This window comes from Typopeltis vanoorti, chromosome 9 (assembly GCF_054136105.1).
Source record: "Typopeltis vanoorti isolate ZY-2024b chromosome 9, IOZ_Tvanoo_1.0, whole genome shotgun sequence".
Lineage (NCBI taxonomy): Eukaryota > Metazoa > Arthropoda > Arachnida > Uropygi > Thelyphonidae > Typopeltis > Typopeltis vanoorti.
In genome coordinates this window covers 3995709-4020834 of record NC_143557.1, presented here as the reverse complement: position 1 = coordinate 4020834, position 25126 = coordinate 3995709, and the positions used below count along the sequence as shown (strand labels likewise).

General features: G+C 35.8%; 1 protein-coding gene across 5 annotated transcripts in view; it reads left to right on the top strand.

The window, feature by feature from the left end:
- Positions 1–25126, top strand: part of LOC150102853 (eukaryotic elongation factor 2 kinase-like) — a 389384-nt gene that overhangs the window by 241449 nt on the left and 122809 nt on the right. For 4 of the 5 annotated variants that reach the window (XM_090397538.1, XM_090397535.1, XM_090397536.1 and 1 more), the window contains 2 exons: positions 671–805; positions 22274–22465. In XM_090397538.1, coding sequence (XP_090253664.1) covers positions 671–805; positions 22274–22465 — 327 coding nt within the window. The remainder of the gene's footprint in view (positions 1–670; positions 806–22273; positions 22466–25126) is intronic. The other variant, XM_090397537.1, reaches the window with a different exon arrangement.

Genomic DNA, 25126 nt, shown 5'->3' with positions numbered 1-25126 from the left:
AGTTTACTCCAAATTGTGTCCTCTTCACTTATGGAATACAGCTTACTATTGCTGCTAACAAATATTCCTTCATAATTTCCAGAGTGCTAATGATATCCTGGCCTTCCAATTCCTCCCTCCATGAAACTTCCCCAAGTTGATGCCTAAGACTATTATAATCACCTGCCTTATAATTCCACATATGTTCCCATCTCTTTGATACCCCTGCATGTCTGTTCATCTTCCAAGTCAAAACCACTAAATATCCTGTCTTGCCTACCTCTGTCTCACACCATATGCTTTCAAAATCATTAGTGTCACTGCCTTCCAAATCCTCCACTCTTAGAGGACATAAGTCATCAAATGTATAGGTATAACTCCTGCATGAGCTAGCCAGTATGTTTTTGCAACATACTTATTTGGAATTTTGATCAAGGAGTTATCTTATTTGTGTGATATTGAAGCTCATGCTGAATGGTATATATTGTATGCACTGCTGAAAATCAAAACTCATTGTAGTTTTGTGGATAGACTTAGTTTTCATAAATAGCATAAGCTGTAATCAGCATATCTTTTATTTATTAGAATTATATATTAATAAAAATAGAATTAATAACTTTGAAAAAAAAAAGGTTGACTCTTCTTGATTATCCATTGTTATCTAGTAATTCAATTCCATTTGGTTTGACAGGAGAATGAAATTTCAATGTTTCAAGAATTGGTTGCACATAAAGCCAGATCATCTTGTGTTCAGCATGAAATTCAAACACGAAAGCAGCAATTAAGTGTTGACATGAAGTCTTTTGAGAATTCTATACTTGGTCAGGTATCTGAGAAGATTCATCTCTCTTTATTTTTTTTCTACTAATATCCACTGATTTTATCTGTTATATTATAGATAAAATTTTTGAAATGAAAATATTTTGAATGAAAATATTATTATTACTCATCATCTTCATGTAGTGCCATGATTTATCACCAGATCCCTCTCTACCGACAACTATATTTGCTCCACAATCCATCCACCTTTGCTGATCTTATTAAATGTATTTTGAAGTACATGTTTTTTCTTTTTTTAGCATGGTTTGCATACACTGTAAGAGGAAGAACCAGGCCATTTCTTGTATGAAACTGTCTAGTCAATCTCAGAGAATTGTAAAGGCTTGAAAAATTCAGAGATTTTTAGGAAATTTAATGCATCTGGCCTGCCATTCATTTGCTCTCCATATATAACAGAAAATTTAAGTGCTGATGTAAAATAAGTTTGAAAAGATAATCATAGTCTGCAGATGCCTTGCTACTTGACTGAAAATTTTTATAATTGTTTATGCTGATAAGTTAATATTTTTAGAATGCCTATTAACATTCCTGATAGTAATGGAATGTATGCTGCTTTATTTGTCTGTATATCAGAATGGAATGTTTAAGTATAACCAGTTTAAACTACTTGAATTTGTGGGTTAGCTATGCACTATGTTTATCAATTAATTATACTAGGGAGGAAATACTTTCATGTGAATTATGCAGTATGTCTGTCAGTTGTACCAATAAGGAAATGATTTCATAAACTGATTAAGTTTTGATACTGAAAATTTAGGTCTGTTTGACATCAGTCCATCGTATTTTGTCATACATTCCATTTATTTACTTTGTTTCCACTGGTTCTGTTGTGTTATTTGGTTCTAAAAATACTTTTTGCCAGTAAATATTATTTTTAAAAAATTAATATTATCTAATATAGCTATCATGTCTATACTCCATTTAAAAAAGTACGTCATACCAGTAATAAAAACATTGAGTTTGCTTGCAATTGCAGAAACTCGCCAAACTTTAATGGCTTTCATTAGCTCTCTATTATATAAAATATATACTTCTGGTAACCCAACAAATATCAGTGTATTGCCTCTTGTCAGGTGTTTTGTATTATGTACACTGCATAAGTGGCAGTTATTTTTATTTGTTGATGAAGCTAATTCACTTTTTTCACCTTCTGTTGGTATGTACTTAATCAGAAGAAAGTCAGTGGGAGATCATAAGATGTCATCAGTGGGACTTGCTCTTCCAAAATTGGAATAATGTTGAGTTCTTTCATATTAGAAGAGGTTTCCTCTCCTTGTTGTATTTGAAGGATTGTAATTTTGCAACATGTTCAGATACGTTGCTCTTATTGCAGTGTATTAGAACATGGTGTACAGCTGGCCTGGTTGGCTGAATGGTTAGCATATCCACTCTCCAACCAAAAGGCTGCTTGTTCGAATCCTGCCGTGGGCATGGATGTTTGCAATTGTCTGTGAAAACACCAGTTGTGGTGGGTGGTAGATGATATTGGTGTAGATGATGATGGTAGTTGCTGTTCATTGTAGTTGATGGATTTGAGTAGTGGAGACAGTGAGTTGTAGAGTAGGTGCCCTCACTGTCTCCACCACTCAAATCACGTAATAATAATAATGGCCCTGTCATAGAATCTGAAATCTGGATATACTACACTATTGTCCCATTGCCCTCAGCTACATATTCTTGAGAATAATGGAGAAGGTGATAAACTATTACCCAGGAAAATCTTTCCCAAATTTTGGAGAAGTTTAACACAAAAGATGGAAACTCTCATCCCAAATCATGGGAAGATTCAGGCAACTTTAATTCTCAGGCCTCCTGCTCAAAAGCTAAAGCTATCCAACAGCACCCTTAGAGGATGTTTCCTCATAGGAACATTATGGGTGCTGAAACTTCCATTCTGACTTTTTTTACTTGCTTCTGTATGTGCTTTTACAGTTTTAAGATTGTATTCCTGATGATTTCTCTGTGACAGAAACAAAATATTGGCACCTAAACTTAAATAAGTGTTTGTTAATTCTACATGGCAAAAGCATAGTATGCAAAGCTTAACAGTAGGGTAAATAGAGTCTGCGAGGTTAGCCTAGTGGCTTTGTGCTTCACAATCATTTGCCTGGGGAAGTAGTGTCCTAGGTTCAATTCCCGTCGACAATGCAAGGAGCTTAAGGATCTTCCTCAGCCATAGCCAAGTTAGCCGGTCTTCGGTGTGGATAGCAGGGTTTTTTCCCCAGTTTATCTGGGATTTTTCATCCTGCAAGCAGGCAAACCGGTCCTGTGAACACAGGCAGATTACAGTCAGGAATACTGACTCAGCTATAGGCCTGCTTCCTCAGCTATGCCGGTTCCATCATCATCATCAAATTCCTGACATTTACCCTCAAGGGGTGTACAGGATATGATAGTACTACATGAAAAATCATATCATTACTAACTTCCTACCTACAATTTTCTGCCAAATCAATCTATTACCTGTCAAAGCTACAACATTGTCAGATCTTATTTCTATCTTCTAAGGCACTTTTTACCGTATCAATCCATCTATATCTTGGTCTTCCGCTGGGTCTTTTTCCTGCAAACCTGGCAGAGAACACTTGTTTTACTAATCTTTCCTCTCCCATTCTGTTTAAGTGACCATACCACCTGAGATTAGCTCTGCTAACACGTTCCTGAATGCTAACAATGTCAAGTTCTTTCCTAATATCCTCGTTTTTAGTATGATATTGCCATTGATGCCACCTCTTCATGCCCTTAATCTTTCTCAGGACTCTCGTATCTGCAGTCTCTAGTCTTTGGTCAAGTGTTTTACTTCTGATCCAGCTCTCAGATCCATAAGTTAAAATTGGTTTGAACACTGTCTTGTATACAGCTAATTTAGTATTTTGACTAATTTCTCTCTTATTCCATAAAACGTTATTCAGTTGACTTCCTACCATACCAGCTTTGCTGATTCTGTTGTCTATTTCCATATTTAATTTACCATCTTCACTTAAAACCGTGCCTAAATAGCTGAAATGTTTTACTTGTTCTATAGATTCTCCATTCACAATGCAGCTGATATTATGCTTCTGCCTATTTTCATTATCTTTGTCTTGTTATTGCTGACCTTCATACCATATCTATCACAACAATTATTCAATTTAGGCAGGGAATCTTGCAGACTTGTAACGGATTTATTTAGAAGTATAACATCATCCGCATAAAGCAAGGAGCTGATATTAACATCTCCAATTTTGATATCAGGTTTAATACCACTTTCCTTCATAATGTAATCCATATAGATAATGAATAACAGAGGTGATAATGTACATTCTTGTCTGACACCAGATTTAACATTAAACCATCTTCCTGTACTTCCTTCAATTCTAACTGCTGACTTACAACTCAAATAAAGACTAAGTATTGCTTGATATAATGATCCACTCACATCATACAACTGTAGCATTTTGAATAGCTTCTCTCTTGGCACCTTGTCATATGCTTTTTCCAGATCTACAAAACTTAAATACAGATCTTTGTTATATTCCAATGACTTCTCAACTATTTGTCGTAAAGTGAATATCTGATCCTGACAGCCTCTATTTGGCCTGAATCCAGCTTGTTCTTTACCAAGCTTCTCTTCCATAATTCTTCTCAACAGTTTCTCAAGTATACTGGCATAAATCTTACCAGGAACACTCAGTAGAGAAATACCTCTGTAATTCTCACAATCAGCTTTATTTCCTTTTTTATATATGGGTACTATGAGAGCTCTACTCCAATCATCCGGAATTCGTCCTTCTGTTCAAGCTCTCTGAACTATGCAGTGTAGCCACCGTAAAACTCGTATACCTCCATACTTCAGCATTTCTGATCTAATAACATCTACTCCAGCTGCCTTTCCGCATTTCAGACTTTTGATTGCTTTTTCTACTTCAAGTATATATATGTATTCCTGATTGCATGCCTTATCAGTGTTTTTTATCACTGTGCTGTCATCATTGCTAGTTTCATTTAGCAATTTTTCAAAGTAATTACTCCATACTTCAAGGTTATCTATTTCTCCAGTTTTCATATCACCTTTATCATCTCTAATTCCTTTTACAGTATTCTTTCCTCCATTTCTAAGCTCCTTCAACAACCTCCAGAATGTCTTACCACCTTCTTGATATTTATTTTCTATGTTCTTACCAAAGTCTTCGCGTGACTTTTGTTTAGCTAGTTTTACAGTGTTTAGCTTTCTTACATTTGTCTCTGTATTCTCTAAGAGCACAAGCTGACTTATTTGCCAGGAACTTTTGATATGCTTTCTTCTTTTCCTTCACTGCCTCTTTAACTTCCTGTGTCCACCAGGGAGTTCTGATTTTTCTCTCCTTGTAGACAACCTCACCACATGCCTCTCTGGCAGAATCAATCAGTGTTTTCTTCAGAGCTTGCCACTGAATCTCCAAGGTATGATTCCTGTTCTCAAACTCGTTAATTTTTTCTTGAATAATGTATGTGTATTTTAGTCTATAGTTCACATTTTAGAGCTGCTCAACTTTTATTCTCTTTAAAACATTCTTATATGTTATTCTTTTCATTATGAATTTCAATTTTAATCTACTTAAGACTAAATGGTGATCACTTCTAATTTCAAATCCTCTATACACTCTAGTGTCCTGCACCAGAGAGAAAACATCATTATCAACAATAATCAATTAACAACATAGTCAATGAGACTTTTCTTATTCATTCCCTCTTCTCTCCATGTGAATTTGTGCACATTTTTATGTTGGAACATTGTGTTAGTAATAACCAATCCATGTTTTGAGCAGAAATCCAACAAGTATTTGCCATTATTATTAGCTTTCCTCTTTTCTCCAGATTTTCACAAAATATTTTTGTATGTCTGACAATCATTTCCTACTCTGCTATTTAGATCCCCAACAAAGACCAGTTTTTCATTGTGTCAGTTGCTTTCTCTAAAGCAACAAAAAATTCTGCGCAAATAAGTCTCATTGTCCAGTTTCCCATTCTGATGTTTGCCCACATTACTCTACTTGAAATTGCCTGCCATTCAAGAAGATTTGCCTCATATTTAGTGTTGAATATTATGGCTACTCCTTCTCTTCCTTGATTGTCATTGCCTGAATATAACATTTTGTATATATTACTCAGAAAGATCTCACCAGTTTTGGTCTTTTTTGTTTCAGTCACCCCTATTATGTCGATCTGGTACTTATCTAATTCCATTGAAGCTGAAAATGTGAAGCTGCTTTATCTGATGTGATTTTTTATAACTAATAAAAAAAATCTGTATGTCATTATAACAAAAAATAATAATAAAGTTATTAAATGTTTAAATCTCTTTATTGCTTATGGTCCACCCTCTATAATAGTTTGACTCTATTATTAATATGACTTATGTGTGTGTGGGGGGGGGGAGTATATTTTAAAAAAAAGATGTACACCATCTTTTGTGATATGAGATTATACAGTTGGGTATTAGGTATTCCTTGGGAATCTGCAACTTTACATACTTTTCCATCCAATTGGGAAAGGGTGTAACATGATTCATTGCCCAATATCTTTTCTGGAATGTTCGGTGGACCACTCAGTATTCTTTATACCAGTGTAATCTGCAACATTAATTGCTATGGCTGGCAGCAATTAATGTTGCATTCAGGTGACCTTTCATAAGAATAGAAACTGTGTTGTTGTACTACTAACCTGAACTCCTGGTTTAATTGTTTCCTACCGACTGCCAAATTTTCTTACCACTTTCTGAGCACACTTGAGTCTTGTTAGATCCCAGGGTCTTGCTTTAGATTTCTTGTTGTTTTTTTACTGTATAAGGTATTCTATGCTTATAAATTTGCATATGGTTTATGATGGGCCAGCACCGACAACACATAACCTCTCCCAGTTAAGCCAATTCCACTTTCCCATGGTGTGGCCTGTTTCACAAACAGGGTTTCACTGTCTTAGTTTTTAAGACAGTCTTATTGAGGGCCTTGCCTATTTAATTTGCTATTGGTTTCCATAGCAACATTTCTGGTTTCTTATCCACCACCCCTTTCTTCTTGTATGCGATATGGATGAATGAATAATTTTTATGAAGAATACCTTGATATTTTTTGTACTTGTTTTAAGTAGTAACTGATATATGCTAGAGAAGTAAGGCATATATTGGATATACAGGTATGAGTTGTCATTTTTACTGTGTGGAAGAAAATTCATTGCTGCTCTTTCCCTTAATGAACTTAAGGATTGATCTGACACTTATCTTGCTCTGTAAATCAAGAATTACCTATCTCTCAGTTACTGTCCAAGTTTTTGACCCAGATATGCTGATTTTCTGCCTTTCCAGTTATGTTGTATTTAATGTCAGAAGACCCAATGTTTTAAGGTTATGAATGAGTAGAGGGGTCATGTAATTTGAGAATTTTATTTTGTATATGTTGTGTTTATGTATATTTATAAATACACATGGACATATGCACACACACATATATGTATACGAGGGTTGGTTTGAAAAGTTCTCAGCCTAACAATGAAAAAACGAATTTATAATTGAAAAATTATTTTTATTTTTCAACATAATCACATTATCCCGTCCCTGCAGTGGTTCTCAATAAGATCTACAAAATACCTCTCTACACCTGCAATCACCTCTTGCTTCGAAGAAAAACGCTGACCAGCGAGGAAGAGTTTTACTTTTGGGAAGAGATAGAAGTTAGAGGGAGCCCAATCTGGGGAACAGGGTGGATGTTCTAACAATTCATAGTGCAGATCCCTTAATTTTACCATTGCCAAAACACCTTTGTGGGCAGGTGCATTGTCCTGATGAAAGATGATTTTTTTCTTCTGTAAACAGGGTCTTTTCTCATGAATTTTTTCATCTAGTCTGGTTAAAAGACCGGAATAGTATTCCACAGTTATTGTTTTATCCTTTTCTAGATAATAAACAAAATGCCTTTAGCATTCCAAACCACCGATGCCATGACCTTTCTTGCTGATGGATCCAAATTTGTCTTCTTTGATGCTGAACACAACCGGTTTCTGTTCACTGTTTGGATTCTGGTGTGTAATTGTGAATCCAAGTCTCATCCATAGTAATAAATCGATGCACAAAATCAGTTTTATTCTTGTTAAAATGCTCCAAACACTGTTCAGATATTTTCATGCGAGTGCGTTTTTGATCTGCTGTGAGCAAGCACAGCACCCATCTTGCGCAAAACTTTTTCATTTGCAGTTCTTCATGCAAAATATATCCTACACATTCTTTTGAAATGCCTGTAGTCTCAACAGTTTCGCACACTTTGACTCGAATCACACTGAAATTGGCTTAACAAGCTCAGTATTGCGGGAGCTTGGCCGTTTGGTAGTATTGAAGCGGGAGTTAAACCAGAAGGCAAAGCTGGCTGTCTTCAATACAGTCTATGTCCCCATCCTCACCTATGGTCATGAGAGTTGGGTAATGACTGAAAGAATGCAGACACGAATCCAAACGGCTGAAATGAGGTTCCATCGAGGGGTTGTGGGGCTGACAAGACTCGACGGAGTCAGAAGCTCTGCAATTCGGGAAACCCTCAATACTCAACAACTGCTTCTCCGTGTTGAGAGATCACAGTTACGTTGGTACGGGCACCTGGTCAGAATGCCACAAGAGAGGCTCCCTCAGCAGGCCCTCTTTGCCAAGCCAGAGGGTGGAAGGCCACGTGGAAGGCCAAGGACTCGCTGGATAGATTATATCCAAAACCTTGGGTGGACACGTTTGGGAATCCCACCAGAACACCTGAGCTTGTGGCAGAGGATCGTGACCATTGGAAGTTCCTCTTGCAGCTGTTTCCCCCATAACCCAATTAGGAAAGCTGGGCCTTGAAGATGTATGTATTGTACTACTGAATTTTATAACATAATTACAGAAATATGAGTTTTTACTATACGTAAGAATGGCACCGAGAACCTGTCACAACAGGGCAATGTCTAGAACTCAAGAACTCTTGTTACTACTGAGGAGAGCGTTTGTCCTAATGGACAAAAGTGATGCTGCTGCAGTGATGATAATTTATCTGAGGATAAGCTGACATTAGAAATATCTTGCTTAAAAGAAAATATTAAAAAATCGACTGGAGGAAAAAAAAAAATGTTTAACTAAACTTAGACAAGGACAAGCAGGAATGCACCAAACTTGGCAAGTATAATATTAATAACAACAAGGTAAGTCGATTAAAATCTAAGAAAAAAAAAAAAAAAAGGTGATATGGTATGGTGATTCAATTTTAAAATTTGCGCTTGCCAAGGGAATCGCCACTCATAGTTTCCCGCGCAAAAATTAAAGATATGACAAACATAAGTAAAAAAGAAAAAAGAAAAGTAAAAGAGATGGTAGATCTGGTAGGTACTAATAATTTAAGTAGCAAGGGTCAAAGCTGTATAACTGAGAGGAGACCTCCACATAGCCTTTAAAGGAATGCGGAGAACCGACCAGGGCTTCTGACCTAATGTCCAATCCTCACCTTCTCATGGTGCACCCTGTTGGTTATCTACTTGGATAATGAACGAACGAGGATGGGCTGGCAATTTGGGATTTAGCCGACCAAATTGTATTCTTATTGGTTAAACCAAAATAAAAAATGATGGTACAACATGACAAAATTTCATGCCGGCTGGGGCGTTGCCCGGTTAAACAAGGCCCCCATTGTTTTCGCCAGGGAACCAGGGCGAACAGCGAAAAGTCAGCTACTGGAACAAATATGAAAACAAACCCCAACTCAACATCACCAGAGTTAAAGATCGGTACTATCAACGTAAGAAGCCTGAATGGCAAAGAAATGGAGCTAGCTGAGGAATTAGATAAGTACCAGATTGACATAATAGGGGTGACTGAAACAAAAAAAAACCAGAACTGGTGAGATCTTTCTCAGCAATAAATACAGAATGTTATATTCAGGCAATGACAATCAAGGAAAAGAAGGAGTAGCCATAGTATTCAACACAAAATACGAGCCTAATCTTCTTGAATGGCAGTCAGTCTCAAGTAGAGTAATGTGGGCAAATATGAGAATGGGGAACTGGACAATGAGACTTATTATTGTGCCTATGGTCCCACAGAAGGTTCTACTAAGGTAGAAGTGGAGGAATTTTTTGAGGCTTTAGAAAAAGCAACTGATACAATGAAAAAGGAAAAGTTGGTCCTTGTTGGGGATCTAAATAGCAGAGTAGGAAATGATTGTCAGACATACAAAAATATTTTGGGAAAATTTGGAGAGAAGAGCAAAGCTAATAATAATGGCAAATATCTGTTGGATTTCTGCTCAGGACATGGACTGGTTATTACTAACACCATGTTCCAACATAAAAATGTGCACAAATTCACATGGAGAGAAGAGGCAAGGAATAAGAAAAGTCTCATTGACTATGTTATTGTTGATAGTGATGTTTTCTCCCTGGTGCAGGACACCAGAGTGTACAGAGGATTTGAAATTGGAAGCAATCACTATTTACTCTTGAGCAGGATAAAATTGAATTTCATATTGAAAGGAATGACATGTAAGAAAGTTTTAAAACGAATAAAAGTTGAGTAGCTCTCAGATGTGGACTGTAGACTAAAATACAGAAAGATTATTGAAAAACTAATGAAAGAGTTTGAGAACAGGAATCAAACCTTGGAGATTCAGTGGCAAACCTTGAAGAAAACCCTGATTGATTCAGCCAGAGAGGCATGTGGTGAGGTTGTCTGCAAGGATAAAAAATCAGAACTCCCTGGTGGACACAGGAAGTTAAAGAGGCAGTGAAGGAAAAGAAGAAAGCATATCAAAAGTTCCTGGCAAATAAGTCAGCTTTTACTCTTACAGAATACAGAAACAAATGTAAGAAAGCTAAACAGTGTGAGCTAAACAAAAGTCATGGGAGGACTTTGGCAAGAATATAGAAAATAAATATCAAGAAGGTGGCAAAATATTCTGGAGGTTGTTGAAGAAGCTTAGGAATGTAACAAAGAGTGCTGTAAAAGGAGTTAGAGATGATAAAGGTGACATGAAAACAGGGGAAAAAGATATCCTTGAAGTATGGAGTAATTACTTTGAAAAACTGCTAAATGAAACAAGCATTGATGACAGCACAGTGGTAAAAAACACTGACCAGGCATGCAGTCAGAAATACATATCCATACTTGTGGTAGAAAAAGCCATCAAAGGCTTGAAATGTGGAAAGGCAGCAGGAGTAGATGATATTTGACCAGAAATGCTTAAGTATGGTGGTATAAAAGTCTTACAGTGGCTGCACTGCATAGTTCAGAAGTCCTGGACAGAGGGACGAATTCCTGATGATTGGAGTAGAGCTCTTGTAGTGCCCATATATAAAAAGGGAAATAAATCTGAATGTGAGAATTACAGAGGTATTTCACTACTGAGTGTTCCTGGCAAGATCTATGCAAGTATACTTGAGAAACGGTTGAGAAGAATTGTGGAAGAAAAGCTGGGTGAAGAACAAGCTGGATTCAGGCAAAATAGAGGCTCTCAGGATCAGATCTTCATTTTACGACAAATAGTGGAGAAATCATGGGAATATAACCAAGATCCGTATTTGAGTTTTGTCGATTTGGAAAAGGCATATGAAAAGGTGCCAAGAGAGAAGCTATTCAATACGCTGCAGTTATATGGTGTCAATGGGGCATTATATCAAGCAATATTTAGTCTTTATTTGAGTTGTAAGTCAGCAGTTAGAATTGAAGGAAGTACAGGAAGATGGTTTAATGTTAAATCTGGTGTGAGACAAGGATGTACATTATCCCCTCTGTTATTCATTGTCTATATGGATCACATTATGAAGGAAAGTGGTATTAAACCTGATATCAAAATTGGAGATGTTAATGTCAGCTCTTTGCTTTATGCGGATGATGTTATACTTCTAAATAAATCCACTACAAGTCTGCAAGATTCTCTGACTAAATTGAATAGCTGTTGTAATAGATATGGTATGAAGGTCAGCAATAAAAAGACAAAGACAATGAAAATAAGCAGAATCATTGAAAATGTCAGCTGTGTTGTGAATGGAGAACCTGTGGAACAAGTAAAACATTTCAGCTACTTAGGCACGATTTTTACTGAAGATGATAAATTAAATATAGAAATAGACAACAGAATCAGCAAAGCTGGTATGGTGGTAAGTCAATTGAATAAATTCATATGGAATAAGAGAGAAATTAGTCGGAACACTAAATTATCTGTATACAAGACGGTGTTCAAACCAGTTTTAACTTATGGATCTGAGAGCTGGGTCAGAAGTAAAACACTTGACCAAAGACTAGAGACTGCAGATATGAGAATCCTGAGAAAGATTAGAGGCGTGAACAGATGGCATCAATGGCAATATCGTATTAAAAATGAGGATATTAGGAAAGAATTTGACATTGTCAGCATCCAGGAATGCATTAGCAGAGCTAATCTCTGGTGGTATGGTCACTTAAATAGAATGGGAGAGGAAAGATTAGCAAGACAAGTGTTCTTTGCCAGGAAAACGACCCAGAGGAAGACCAAGATATAGGTGGATTGATACGGTACAAAGTGCCTTAGACGATAGAAATATAAGATCTGATAATGTTGGAGTCTTGACAAGTAACAGACTGATTTGGAGGAAAATTGTAGATAGGAAGTTAGTAATGATGTAATTTTTTCATGTAGTTCTATCATATCCTGTACACCCCTTGAGGGTACATGGCAGGAATTTGATGATGATGACAAATATAGCATGAGAGAAGATATGAAAGGTCTTTTGGAAGAAGCGAGAAAGAAATGTGAGAGAGTAAAAATTGTAGGTTTGCTACCCAGATATGATAGTACCAAGTTAAGGAGGGCGATGATAGCAAATAATTTGACGCGTAGACTGTGTAGAAGAAATAGATGCGAGATTTTATATATGTGGAGCGAATATGATGGCAGAAATGACTTCTATAAGAGTGATAGGCTTCACTTGAATTCATTTGGCATCAGGAGCCTGGAAAAATTACTTCTTGGTATAGTTCGCCCACCGATTAGAGGTCCCTCGACACCTCTGCGCATGTCAGAAAAAGGAGAATCCATTCCGATAATAGGGTAATCAGTCTGTCTTCTGGGATGAGTTTATTTATTGTTACAGGTCAGAAAATTTAGCTTTTCTTTTACGAACATTGCTGTTTTTAAAGTGTAACTATTTTGCTTGTATAACAGTTGGAAAAATGTACGTAGAATGTTAACAAAATTAAAAAAGGTGTAGCATAAAACAAAAATGTAACTAAGTTTATTTTTAAGAGAGTTTCCTATAAAATAAAAATAATTATACAGAAAAACAGAAATTATTTCAAATGAACTTAGATATTCTAAACTTACAGTTGAGAGAACTGAGACACTTTAATGTCCTAAACTGATTAATTATTTATGACTTGTTGTGACTCTTTTAACAAACCCATGCAAAAAAAAATGTTGGAAAAAATACCATTGTCAAATTCTTTTAATCTTCAGAGTCATCTGAATCGGTGCCCGAATCGCCATCACTTTCACTTAAACTGATCTCCAAAGGTTTGCATAATTCTTCGATAATTCCATCTCTGTCCCAATATATATTTTCCAATGAGGTGACATGAGAGCATTATTTTCCCCACTTTTGAACTGTAATACTTTCAGTCGCCTGTTCTGAAAGCTTAAAAAGTTTCGACATGTCAATATCCCCAGTTACGTTGCGATGGTGAATGAAACTTTTCACTTCTGCCCAAACATACTCAATAGCATTAATTTCGCAATGATATGGTGGTAGCTTCAAAGCTAGAAATCCATGTCTTTGTGCGTCGTGTCGAATTTAAATAGTTTAGTTGTGGGCGAGTTTCTTTCGACCATATTATGAGTTCAATTTTTCGCATATCTGGGCAATGAGAAATGTTATTTGCAGAGAGCCAATCCGTAAGAACTTGCTTCTTATTAGACCAATTTGGGACTTTGTTTAATCGAATAGAGTGATATGAAGCATTATCAATTATAACAACAGCATTTTTAGGAAGGTTTGGAATCAGTTTTTCTTCTTCCCACTTTTCAAAGGTCGTAGAATTCATTTGCCCATGATAATCTCCAATAGTTGAATTGTCTTTGTATAGTAAATTTGAATTCGGTAAAAAACCCATATCTCCACCCGCGCACAAAATTATTATGCGCCGCGAGGCATTTCCAGTTTGTAGCACTCCACATTCTTCTTTAGATGGTCAACATTTTCCATAAGTTAAATTACTATCAATCCAAGTTTCATCTAGACACAATCGGTCTTTTCTCCTCCCTGAAACCTCTTATTTCTCTCAAATACTGCGTTCTAGATAAAACTATGTCACTTCGCTCCATGATAAGTTTCCTTTTATTCTGGGACTTTTTAAAACAAAATCCGATTTCATTAAGTATTTTCCTTAAAGTTTCTCTTTTCCAAAGAAAATTAATTTTTTCTTTAAGCACAGGAATCAATTTTGGAACAGTTGGCACTTTTTTCTCGACCATGTAAAATTCGTGAATAGTTCTTCTTATAACTTCTACATCAAAATCATTCAAAGCTACTGTTTCGATGATTTTCATTCTCTGGTGCTTTTTTTTAGGAGATTTAAATTTTGGTTTACCTTCACCTTTTGATTCCCTATGAATTCTTTTAACAGTAGACCCTGATACGCCAGCAATTGCACTTGCATGTTTTATGACTTGAGAAAGGGGAACAAGAAGACGGCCTTCTGACGATTCATTTTCACAGAATGTCAGCACATTATTCAATATTCTTTTGCAAGAGTTATTGAAACGTTTAACAACAGAATTTGTTAACTGTACTGGATCCATCATATAAATTAATAATAAAAATAAATGCAAAAAAGGGACAACAAAAATCAAGCTAGTACTAGTACACTGACAGACAAGAAAGCACGTGATTTTGCATGTTGGCGACCAATTTGTACATCCTTCATTTCTTTCTCCCCTTCAGCATGAATCAATTATTCTTGGCAAAATGCCAAGGAGTGATCTACAAATGGTGGGCGAACTATATGAGCCCTGCTGCCGAGAGTCAAGGAAACGAAATTATCAAGGGAGAAATGGAAAAAATGTATGTGAAAATTCAGCTATGGTATGTAGTGATAAAGAAATTAATGTCTTCGAACATGGTTATGTATGTGACAAAGGGATGGAAAAATATACTTTGGGTTCAGACCTTTTAATTATGTCTGGGGTGGGAAAAGAGAAAATTCTAGAACAAGACCAAACAGATTGCATATCTCATAAGAATAGGCTAGGTGGTAATTTATTATATCTCTACACATATACCAGGAGCATTAGAAACAAAGGGGTTGAGTTCATTGCTTTATTGAACATGACGTGGCCTAAGATTATTGGCATTTGTGAAAGCTGGGTATCAGAATCAGATATGGTAAGTGGGATCAAGCGTAATGGGTATACTATTTTTAGGAATGACAAAAGAGATATGAGAGGAGGAGGAATGCTACTAATGATATCAGATGACTTAAGTCCAGTTAGGATAGAAACACAGAAAAACCCACGTTGATTGGATTTTAATGGTATAAATGCAAACACAGATTGATAAGAAAATAACTATTTATTGACTTAATTGCTAATAGTTCACTGGTATTCTATCCAGCATTTTCAGAGCACATAAACAAAGTTTTTACAGTATCGAGACAACCACAATCCCATGTAACAATGGGACTAGTATGTGTAATTGTAGTGCGCAACACAAAGACTAAAGTTCCTAATTAGGCCATCTAAGTTGGTAAAAAAAAAAAAAAAGAGAGAGAGAAAGCAGGTATTAATTTGGTTTTAGGATAACTGTCTCCCAAATCTTTGGTAGATTTATACAGCCATACTTGTTGAGCTTTGGAGTATGTTTCAAGGCTTTGGTTGATTCGAGGAACAACCTCTCTGACTTGTAAAAGCTTCTGTGCAGCACTTTTGTTTTGTTTTTTTCAATTGATCTTGTGTGCAGGGGTATCCAAAGCATGGTCTGCTAGACCCGACTTCCCATAGCGAAATTGCTGGATATATTTTTTGTGTTCACTGAGGCAGATGTCCACAGTTCCTGTCTGTCCATAGTAGGCTCGATCACATGAACAGGGCACTTCATACACTCCTGGATGTGATAAAGGAGAGAATCTGTCCTTAGGTGAACGCATGAGAGTTGCCAATTTCACATAAAGTTTAAATACGGTGTAGTTGGTGTTTGTGAAGCACTCTAGATATCTTTTCAAATGTGCCTGTAATGTATGGGATGGTGACAGGCTTTGTTGTAGTCTTCTGTGGTAAACAGTGGGGGGGGGGGGATTTCTGGGAAGCATTTAGTATTTTATTTATCTTATGGAGATTATAGCGATTGGTCAGGAAGGTGTGACATAGGTGAGAAAGTTCAGCAGTGAGAGCAATGTCATTGGAACAAATTGCTCTAGCTCTATGGGTTAGTGTTTTTAGAATACCATATTGTTGAGATGGGTGATGGTGTGATTGTTTGTGTAAACCCATAAAATATATCTGGCACTTTTGCTATGGCAAGTCGGGTCTACAGACCTTGCTTTGGATACCCCCCCGCACACAGGATCAATTGGAAAAAAACAAAAGTGCTGCACAGAAGCTTTTACAAGTCAGAGAGGTTGTTCCTCGAATCAACAGAAGCCTTGAAGGCATCCTCCAAACCTCAAGAAGTATGGCTGTATAAATCTACCAAAGATTTGGAAGACAGTTATCCTAAGACCAAATTAATACCTGCTTTCTCTCTCGGTTTTTTTTTTTTTCCAACTTAGATGGTGCCTAATTAGGACTTTAGTCTTTGTGTTGCACACTATAATTGCTCATACTAGTCCCACTGTTACTCCGGATTGTGGTTGTCTTGCTACTGCAACAAACTTTGTTTGTATGCTCTGAAGATGCAGGATAGAATACCAGCAAAATATTAGTAATTAAGTCGATAAATAATTAATTTCTTATCAATCTGTGTTCGCTTCTATTCCGTTAAAATCCAATCAACATGTATGCCAAACACATAAGCCTTTTCACACAAGAAAACCATGATGGTAACAATGTCCCATGTAGCATTGAGTTTGTGTCTATTTTGTGTGAAATGGAGATTAACAGAATGAAATATATGGTGGGATGTTGCTATTGACCTGCTGGCTGAATTGCAGGGGACAAAGAAATACATTACCAATTTAGCCTTATGGGTACCAAACGAGTGATGATTTTGGGTGACTTTAATTTCTCAAACATTGATTGGGTTGAAGAGAAATCTCATGATTAGAAAGAACAGGAATTTATTGAATTGTTATTAGACAACTTTCTCAAGCAGCATGTAAAAGAAGAAACTCAAGGTTAGATTTACTCATAGCGTCATAAGGGATCTCAAAGAATATGGATATTTTACCACCAATTGATGACAGTGATCATGCTGTGCTTTCTTGGGAAGTATCTAATTGTATTGATGCTCTGATGAAAACAGGTTACATGCTGAACTACAAAGCTGGAAATTATGATCAATTCAGAGAATACTATCTTTGGTCCCATTGTATCAGTTGATGCAGAAAGAATATTGTACGAATAAGAGTGAGTGAAGTTATGAAATATATAAAGCTCAGGCCGGAAAAGTAATGAGTATTGTGCAGAAAGCTAAATCAGAATATGAAAAGAAATTGGCCATGCAAGCTAAAGGCAATCCAAAAGAATTTTATCATTATATTGCAAGCAGGAGCTGTTGCATAATTTGGATAATTTGTCAATAGGGACTGATTATCAAAACAAGTCTTAAATTAGAAACCATTAGGAAAAAGAAAACCAGGACGTTCTCTAAAGAGATTCAACAATGACTTTTAAGGTCAGAACAGGCTACTGTAGATTTAAATCCTTGAAAAGCATGACAATGATGAGATGGTACTCGAGTGTTGGAAGCCAATGAGATCGTTCAGTTATGAGTGCTCACTTTGCTAAGTTATATCAACTAGGTGTATGTAATCTAACAGATAAGCTTAGGCGTTGCTGGTTATTCATGACTTATTTTTCACGGTATTAACAACACCACAAACACTTTAATCAACAAGGATGTTTTATTAACGCTAATATTTCGCTGATTTTTAACTCAGCATCATCAGAGCACAACACACATGTAAACGCGACAGTGAGTGAGTGAAACAATATAATTGCAGAAAGACAAAAAGATCTAAAGTCCTATTTTTGGCGCCCTCTAACGAAAAAAAAAAAAAAGAAAAAGAAAAAAAAAGCAGCAGTTATCCAGGAGTTTTTCTTAGGATAACCGTCTCCCAAATTTTTGGCAAATTAATGCAACCATATTTGTTAAGGTTGGGAGAATTTTTCAAAGCCATTGCTGACTCAAAAAATAGTCTTTCAGATCTATAACGACTCCTAAATAGCACATTCGTTTTCCTCCATCTAATCCTGTGTGAAGGAGTGTCCAAAGCGTGGTCTGCCAGTCCCGACTTGCCATAATAATAGTAGCGAATGTATCTTTCATGTTGTTCCAGGCGGATGTTCGCTGATCTTCCTGTTTGCCCATAATAGGCCAAGTCACAGTCACATGGAACTTCATACACTCCTGGGTGTGCTAAAGGGTGAAGTTTATCCTTTGGTGAGCGGATCAGAGTTGACAGCTTGACATGAGGATTGAAGGTGGTGCGAAGGCCATGTTTCAACAATACTTTGGCTATCTTTTCCGATGTACCTCTGATATAGGGAATAGAAATGGTCATGTTGTATTCTTGTGTATTTGGGGGGGGCCGAGTAATGGGCCTATGTAGTATTTTTTCTATTTTGTAGGGATTGTAGCCGTTGGCTAAGAACGTATGGCGCAGGTACTGGAGTTCAGTGGTCAGAGCTATATCGTTAGAACAAATGGCTCTGGCTCTGTGTGTAAGTGTTTTTAAAATGCCGTACTGTTGGACTGGATGATGATGTGATTGTTTATGTAGGTATCTTCCTGTGTGTGTAGGCTTCCTGCATTTTAAAAACACTTACACACAGAACCAGAGCCATTTGTTCTAACGATACAGCTCTGACCACTGAACTCCAGTACCTGCGCCATACGTTCTTAGCCAACGGCTACAATCCCTACAAAATAGAAAAAATACTACATAGGCCCATTACTCGGCCCCCCCCCTAATACACAAGAATACAACATGACCATTTCTATTCCCTATATCAGAGGTACATCGGAAAAGATAGCCAAAGTATTGTTGAAACATGGCCTTCGCACCACCTTCAAGCCTCATGTCAAGCTGTCAACTCTGATCCGCTCACCAAAGGATAAACTTCACCCTTTAGCACACCCAGGAGTGTATGAAGTTCCATGTGACTGTGACTTGGCCTATTATGGGCAAACAGGAAGATCAGCGAACATCCGCCTGGAAGAACATGAAAGATACATTCGCTACTATTATTATGGCAAGTCGGGACTGGCAGACCACACTTTGGACACTCCTTCACACAGGATTAGATGGAGGAAAACGAATGTGCTATTTAGGAGTCGTTATAGATCTGAAAGACTATTTTTTGAGTCAGCAATGGCTTTAAAAAATTCTCCCAACCTTAACAAATATGGTTGCATTAATTTGCCAAAAATTTGGGAGACGGTTATCCTAAGAAAAACTCCTGGATAACTGCTGCTTTTTTTTTCTTTTTCTTTTTTTTTTTTTTTTCGTTAGAGGGTGCCAAAAATAGGACTTTAGATCTTTTTATCTTTCTGCAATTATATTGTTTCACTCACTCACTGTCGCGTTTACATGTGTGTTGTGCTCTGATGATGCTGAGTTGAAAATCAGCGAAATATTAGCGTTAATAAAACATCCTTGTTGATAAAAGTGTTTGTGGTGTTGTTAATACCGTGAAAAATAAGTCATGAATAGGTGTATGTAACATGGTGCACAGTGCTACTGCTACACTGGATGAAGAGTTAAGAGGTTCGTGAAAATGAAGTTGAAGAGCTGTTGCATACCCTGAATAAGAATTTGTCAGTAGGGACAGATGGAATATCAGCCCGTTTGATTAAGGAATGTTCATCTGAATTAGCTAGTCCATTCACATGTTTGCATAACTTGAGTCTCAGCTCAGGAACGATACCACAGGGTGGTGCAAAAACTGACGTGTCTAACTACCGACCTATCAGTATCTCTGGTGTGGTAATGAAGATTTTAGGGAAGTTGGTAAGAACTCACATACAGAAATGGGTAGACAAACATGCTATACTCTGCAAGGAACAGCATGGGTTTTACTAAAGGAAGGTCATGTTTTAGCACTTTGCTCATATTTTATAACAATGTTACAGCCAAGTTGGATTAAGGGAATAGATACACTACGATAATGTTGGATTTTGCTAGGGCATTCTATAGGATACCACACAAAAAGCTGTTACATAAACTGGAGAATATGGGATTGGAATATAAACTCTTGACAAGTCAAGAATCAGGGAATGGTTGACAGACAGATATCAAAAAGTGGTAAACGGTGGGTGTGAATCTGTCAGATATAAGGTGCTGTACCTCAGGGTACAGGTACTTGGTCCATTATTATTCAATCTATATATTAATGACATCATACCATCATACATGGTTTAACATTAGATGTACAATTGTTTGCTGATGATGCGAAGATTGGCAGGGCAATCAGGGATGCTACTGATATTCAGCAATTACAAAATGATTTGAATAGACTGGAAATTTGGGCAAACGAAAATGGCTTTTTCAGTTTAATGTTAGTAAACTGCAGGTTATGCACTTTGGCATGATTAGAGTTCCAGCGGCATATTATATTAGCGGGGTTATGCTACAAGAAACTGAAGAGGCAAGTAATCTTGGTGTATTTGTTCATAGTTTTAATATACCTGCTTAAATACTGTTTATCATCATCATTACGAGCCATGGGCACAGCACCCATAGGTGTCTGATGCCATGTTGACTGTATTGTCCCAGTGATATGTCTGTTCATTGCAGCATGACTTAATTCTTGAAGAGTTCCACCATACCAGTCTTAAATATCGTCGGCCCACTTATGATGAGGATGACCTCTGACATTTATTCCGCTCATTAGGCCAAACACCAATGACTTTAACTTTCTGTCACTTGACATTCTACAAATATGTCAAAAGAGTTTTAATTTTCTTTCTATGACTTTTTTGAAACAGTCTCTCTTTTAATTGTATCCTTCTGTACACTTCTTCATTTCTTATCTTCTGAGTCCATGCAATTCGTAGAATTTTACAATAGCACTTTCTTTCAAAAGCCAGTATTCTTCTCTCTGATTCCTTTGTCATTATCCAAGTTTCTCAACCATATAACATACTGCTAAAGATGTCTAAAGAATGCTTAGTTTGGTTTTTAAGCTGAAATTTTTACTCTTCCAAATTTTGTTCATGGATTTTAGTGCTGTTAAAGCACTAAAAAAAAGCCTTTGCAGTTCTAATATTAATTTCTTTTTTACAGTTTTTTGCACTTCTAATATTAATTTCTTTTTTACAGTTTAGATCATGTATTATACAACTTCCAAGATAGGTAAACTGTTCCACATTCTCAAGTTCCTTTCGCTCTACAATAATCTGCATAAAAATGCATTATCAGAATAATATTCCTAAAGCACTGTAAGATAGCTCAGGTTATTTCTCATCATCATCATCAAATTCCTGCCATGTACCCTCGAGGGGTGTACAGGATATGATAGTACTGCATGAAAAAAAATTACATCATATTAATTTTCTATCTACAATTTTCTTCCAAATCAGTCTGTTACTTATCAAGACTCCAACAGGATCAGATCTTAATTAGTACTACATTTGTACTGCAGTTAAATTTCTACATAATCCTGTCTGCTAATTTTAAAACTGTCTACAACTGTTAAAAATTTTAACCTTATTGCAGTTTGTTCTCCCACTCCAGGTGCAAATATAATTCATCCCTGCCCAGTGTGAATGGGTTATTCATCAGTCATCAGATAATTTTAAAAGTTCTGCCAAATGACTTAGCAAAAAATTATGTTAAGTATTTAAGCATTAGGAATCACTTCCTCTATACTTTTCACTCTTATCAGAAGTTGAATTGAGTGGAAAATAAAAATTGAATTCCTTAATCAACTTCATTCAAATGTAGGCTGACTAAGCATTAGTGCTGAACTATGTTGCCAAACATAATTTTGCATAATTGTAAAAAATGATTGGGTTCCTTCTACAAAAATAATGAAATAATGACTATAGTACAGTAACATAGTTATGCAGTTGTTCAAAATACCCAGAAGCACTTACTGTAGTGAAATAATAAAATAAGTTTACAACAAAAAAATATTATATTTAACATTATTACACGGATTGCATAGATAAACACTTAATAAAATGGTTTCATGTTACAGACTTGCAATCATTATGTCATACTTTTACTATGATATTGATAGCAGATATGTAATTGTATTACATATACATGAACACTGAATCATTCTTCGTTCTTATGCAGATACACTTAGATATGGCTAAATATCATGAACAAGGGAAATTCAGTGGTGTTGGTGATCCTGATTATGACCATGATGCTGCACTCTTTCATCTAGAACATTCTGCTAATTGTGGAAATCTTGAAGCTATTATGTGTATGGCCTGTATTTATATTTCACTTCCCCATGATCTTCTTGCAGATATTTCAGTCCCAGTAAGTGTAGTAACTTTGATCTAAATAATTCACTATATGCATGTATAGATGTAGGAAATTTATCATATGAAGTATATTTAGTTTGAAATCTCCATATGAAATTCAAATATATATTTATGTATTACTTATTTCCCCAGGAATCAAGGTAGTGTAGAATTCATACAGAATAATTAGATTGATGATGTGGTCAAAGGACAATGGAAAGTTATGAAAGTTCACTTGATTTGAAAACACTGATAGAATGAGACTTTAGGAAATAACTGAGGCTATAGGCTTTGGGTTGATAGCGGACAGGGACTAGAAGTTGAGAGGGCATGTTGCAAAAGTTGGCAAAATAGCTCAAAGGTTCACTTTTATGGTAAAAGATATATTGACAAGTTTTTTGTTGAAATGTAAACAAATATTATTATTATATTAATAATATTTGTCATGTTGTACCATCATTTTTTATTTCATTTTATTCAGTATAGAAATAGACAACAGAATCAACATAGCTGGTATGGTGGGATGTTGTTTGAAGAATTGTACTCTATTCCTGTATCTGACTGAATGGAAGCTATTTCTGCTTTTGGAGAAACTGATGTCAATTGAATAAATTCATATGGAACAAGAGAGAAATTAGTCGGAATACTAAATTAGCTGTATACAAGACAGTGTTGAAACCAGTTTTAACTTATGGATCTGAGAGCTGGGTCAGAAGTAAAACACTTGACCAACGACTAGAGACTGCAGATATGAGAGTCCTGAGAAAGATTAGAGCCGTCAACAGATGGCATCAATGGCAATATCATATTAAAAACAGGATATTAGGAAAGAACTTGACATTGTCAGCATCCAGGAATGCGTTAGCAGATCTAATCTCAGGTGGTATGGTCACTTAAACAGAATGAGTGAAGAAAGATTAGCAAAACAAGTATTCTCTGCCAGATTGGCAGCAAAACGACCCAGACGAAGACCAAGATATAGGTGGATTGATATGGTACAAAGTGCCTTAGATGATAGAAATATAAGATCTGATAATGTTGGAGTCTTGACAAGTGACAGACTGATTTGGAGGAAAATTGTAGATAGGAAGTTAGTAATGATGTAATTTTTTTCATGTAGTATTATCATATCCTGTACACCCCTTGAGGGTACATGGCAGGAATTTGATGATGATGATGATAATAATATTTGTTTATATAATAATAATAATATGCAGGAGAAAATTTTTAATATAATTCTTTCCTTCATGGTTACACAGTGATCAGAATTCATTATCCCTATCCTTAAAAAAAAAAAAAAAAAAATGACACATTAAATTGAACAATTTTGGTGAAGCAGGTCTCTCAGATCATGCTTCTAACATCTTACACCAAATTGATTGGAAAAGTACTTGTTCTGTACATCAACAAAAATTTGGTATGTACAGAAATTTAAAGAAGCCTGTGAAATTTTGATTAACCATCCTAATCTTAACAATGGTGGCACAAAAAATCGCAAGAATTTGGATGGTACATATTCACTCCACTTCGTTTTCCAGCAAACCCTGACTTTAGGACTCTAAGCAATTATTTCAGCTTTTATTGGCCACCATCCATACTGTTTTGTTTTAATTTATATATATACTTATATGAGCAACTTTCTGTGAACATGTTGCTCTTTACCTTAATTTATTTTTGTAACCAAATAGATAATAATAACAGGACTCTAGCGTTGATGTAGTGAGGGTTTTTTCCCCACCAGAGATCAGGTCAATAGTTTTAATGGTTGACCAAATCAATGTAACTTTAGCATACCATGATGATAGCAGTGCAGCTTGTTTCTTTATATATATGTGTATACTCCAGTTGATGACCTTAATGTGAAGGTTGAAATGTTGAGTGATTATTTTGGTTTATATTAAACTGAAGTTTTACTCTAACACATGGTGGTTGTTTCCATGATTTATATAATGAATTTTAATGCATTCATTTCAAGAGAGAGAGGGAGAAAAAGATCACTCTTAGGGGTAATTATCTCTCTTTAGAAGGCTTTGAATTTGAATATAAAAAAAGATGAACAACAGCCAAAGAGAAACCAGAAAGAGAGACAGAAAAAGCTGAGAAAAATTTGTATCATATCTAGAAAATGACATACAAAATAAGACCCGATGCATATAAAATACTTAAAACACTTGAATGCAGAAATTGCAAATATAAATTGTGAAATAGATTTAAAATAATTTTTGGATTACTGTACAGATCTTTGGACAGATAATACTAGCATAAAAAAAATTACACCAAAAACGTACAAAATACTTTAAATAATGAAAGAATTAAAGGACAACCTAAGTAAAATAAAAAATGGTAAATAAATCAGCAGGAGAAGATGGGATAAACTCCAAACTATATGAATTTTCTGGAAAAAAATTTCATCAGAGATTATTAAAATTTTTAAATAAAATATATACAAATAGACAAATACGAATAGAAGGAATACAAGTATAGTAATACCTATATTTAAAAAGTGGATAAAACAAAACTCGCTAATTACAGAGGTATTAGTGTATTGAATACATGCTACAAATTATATACTAAATTACTTAATGAAAATTTGAAAATATACAATAAAAAATTTTTATTAGAATATCAAAATGGATTTAGAAAAAAATACTCTACAATGGATGCAGCTTTTTGAAAC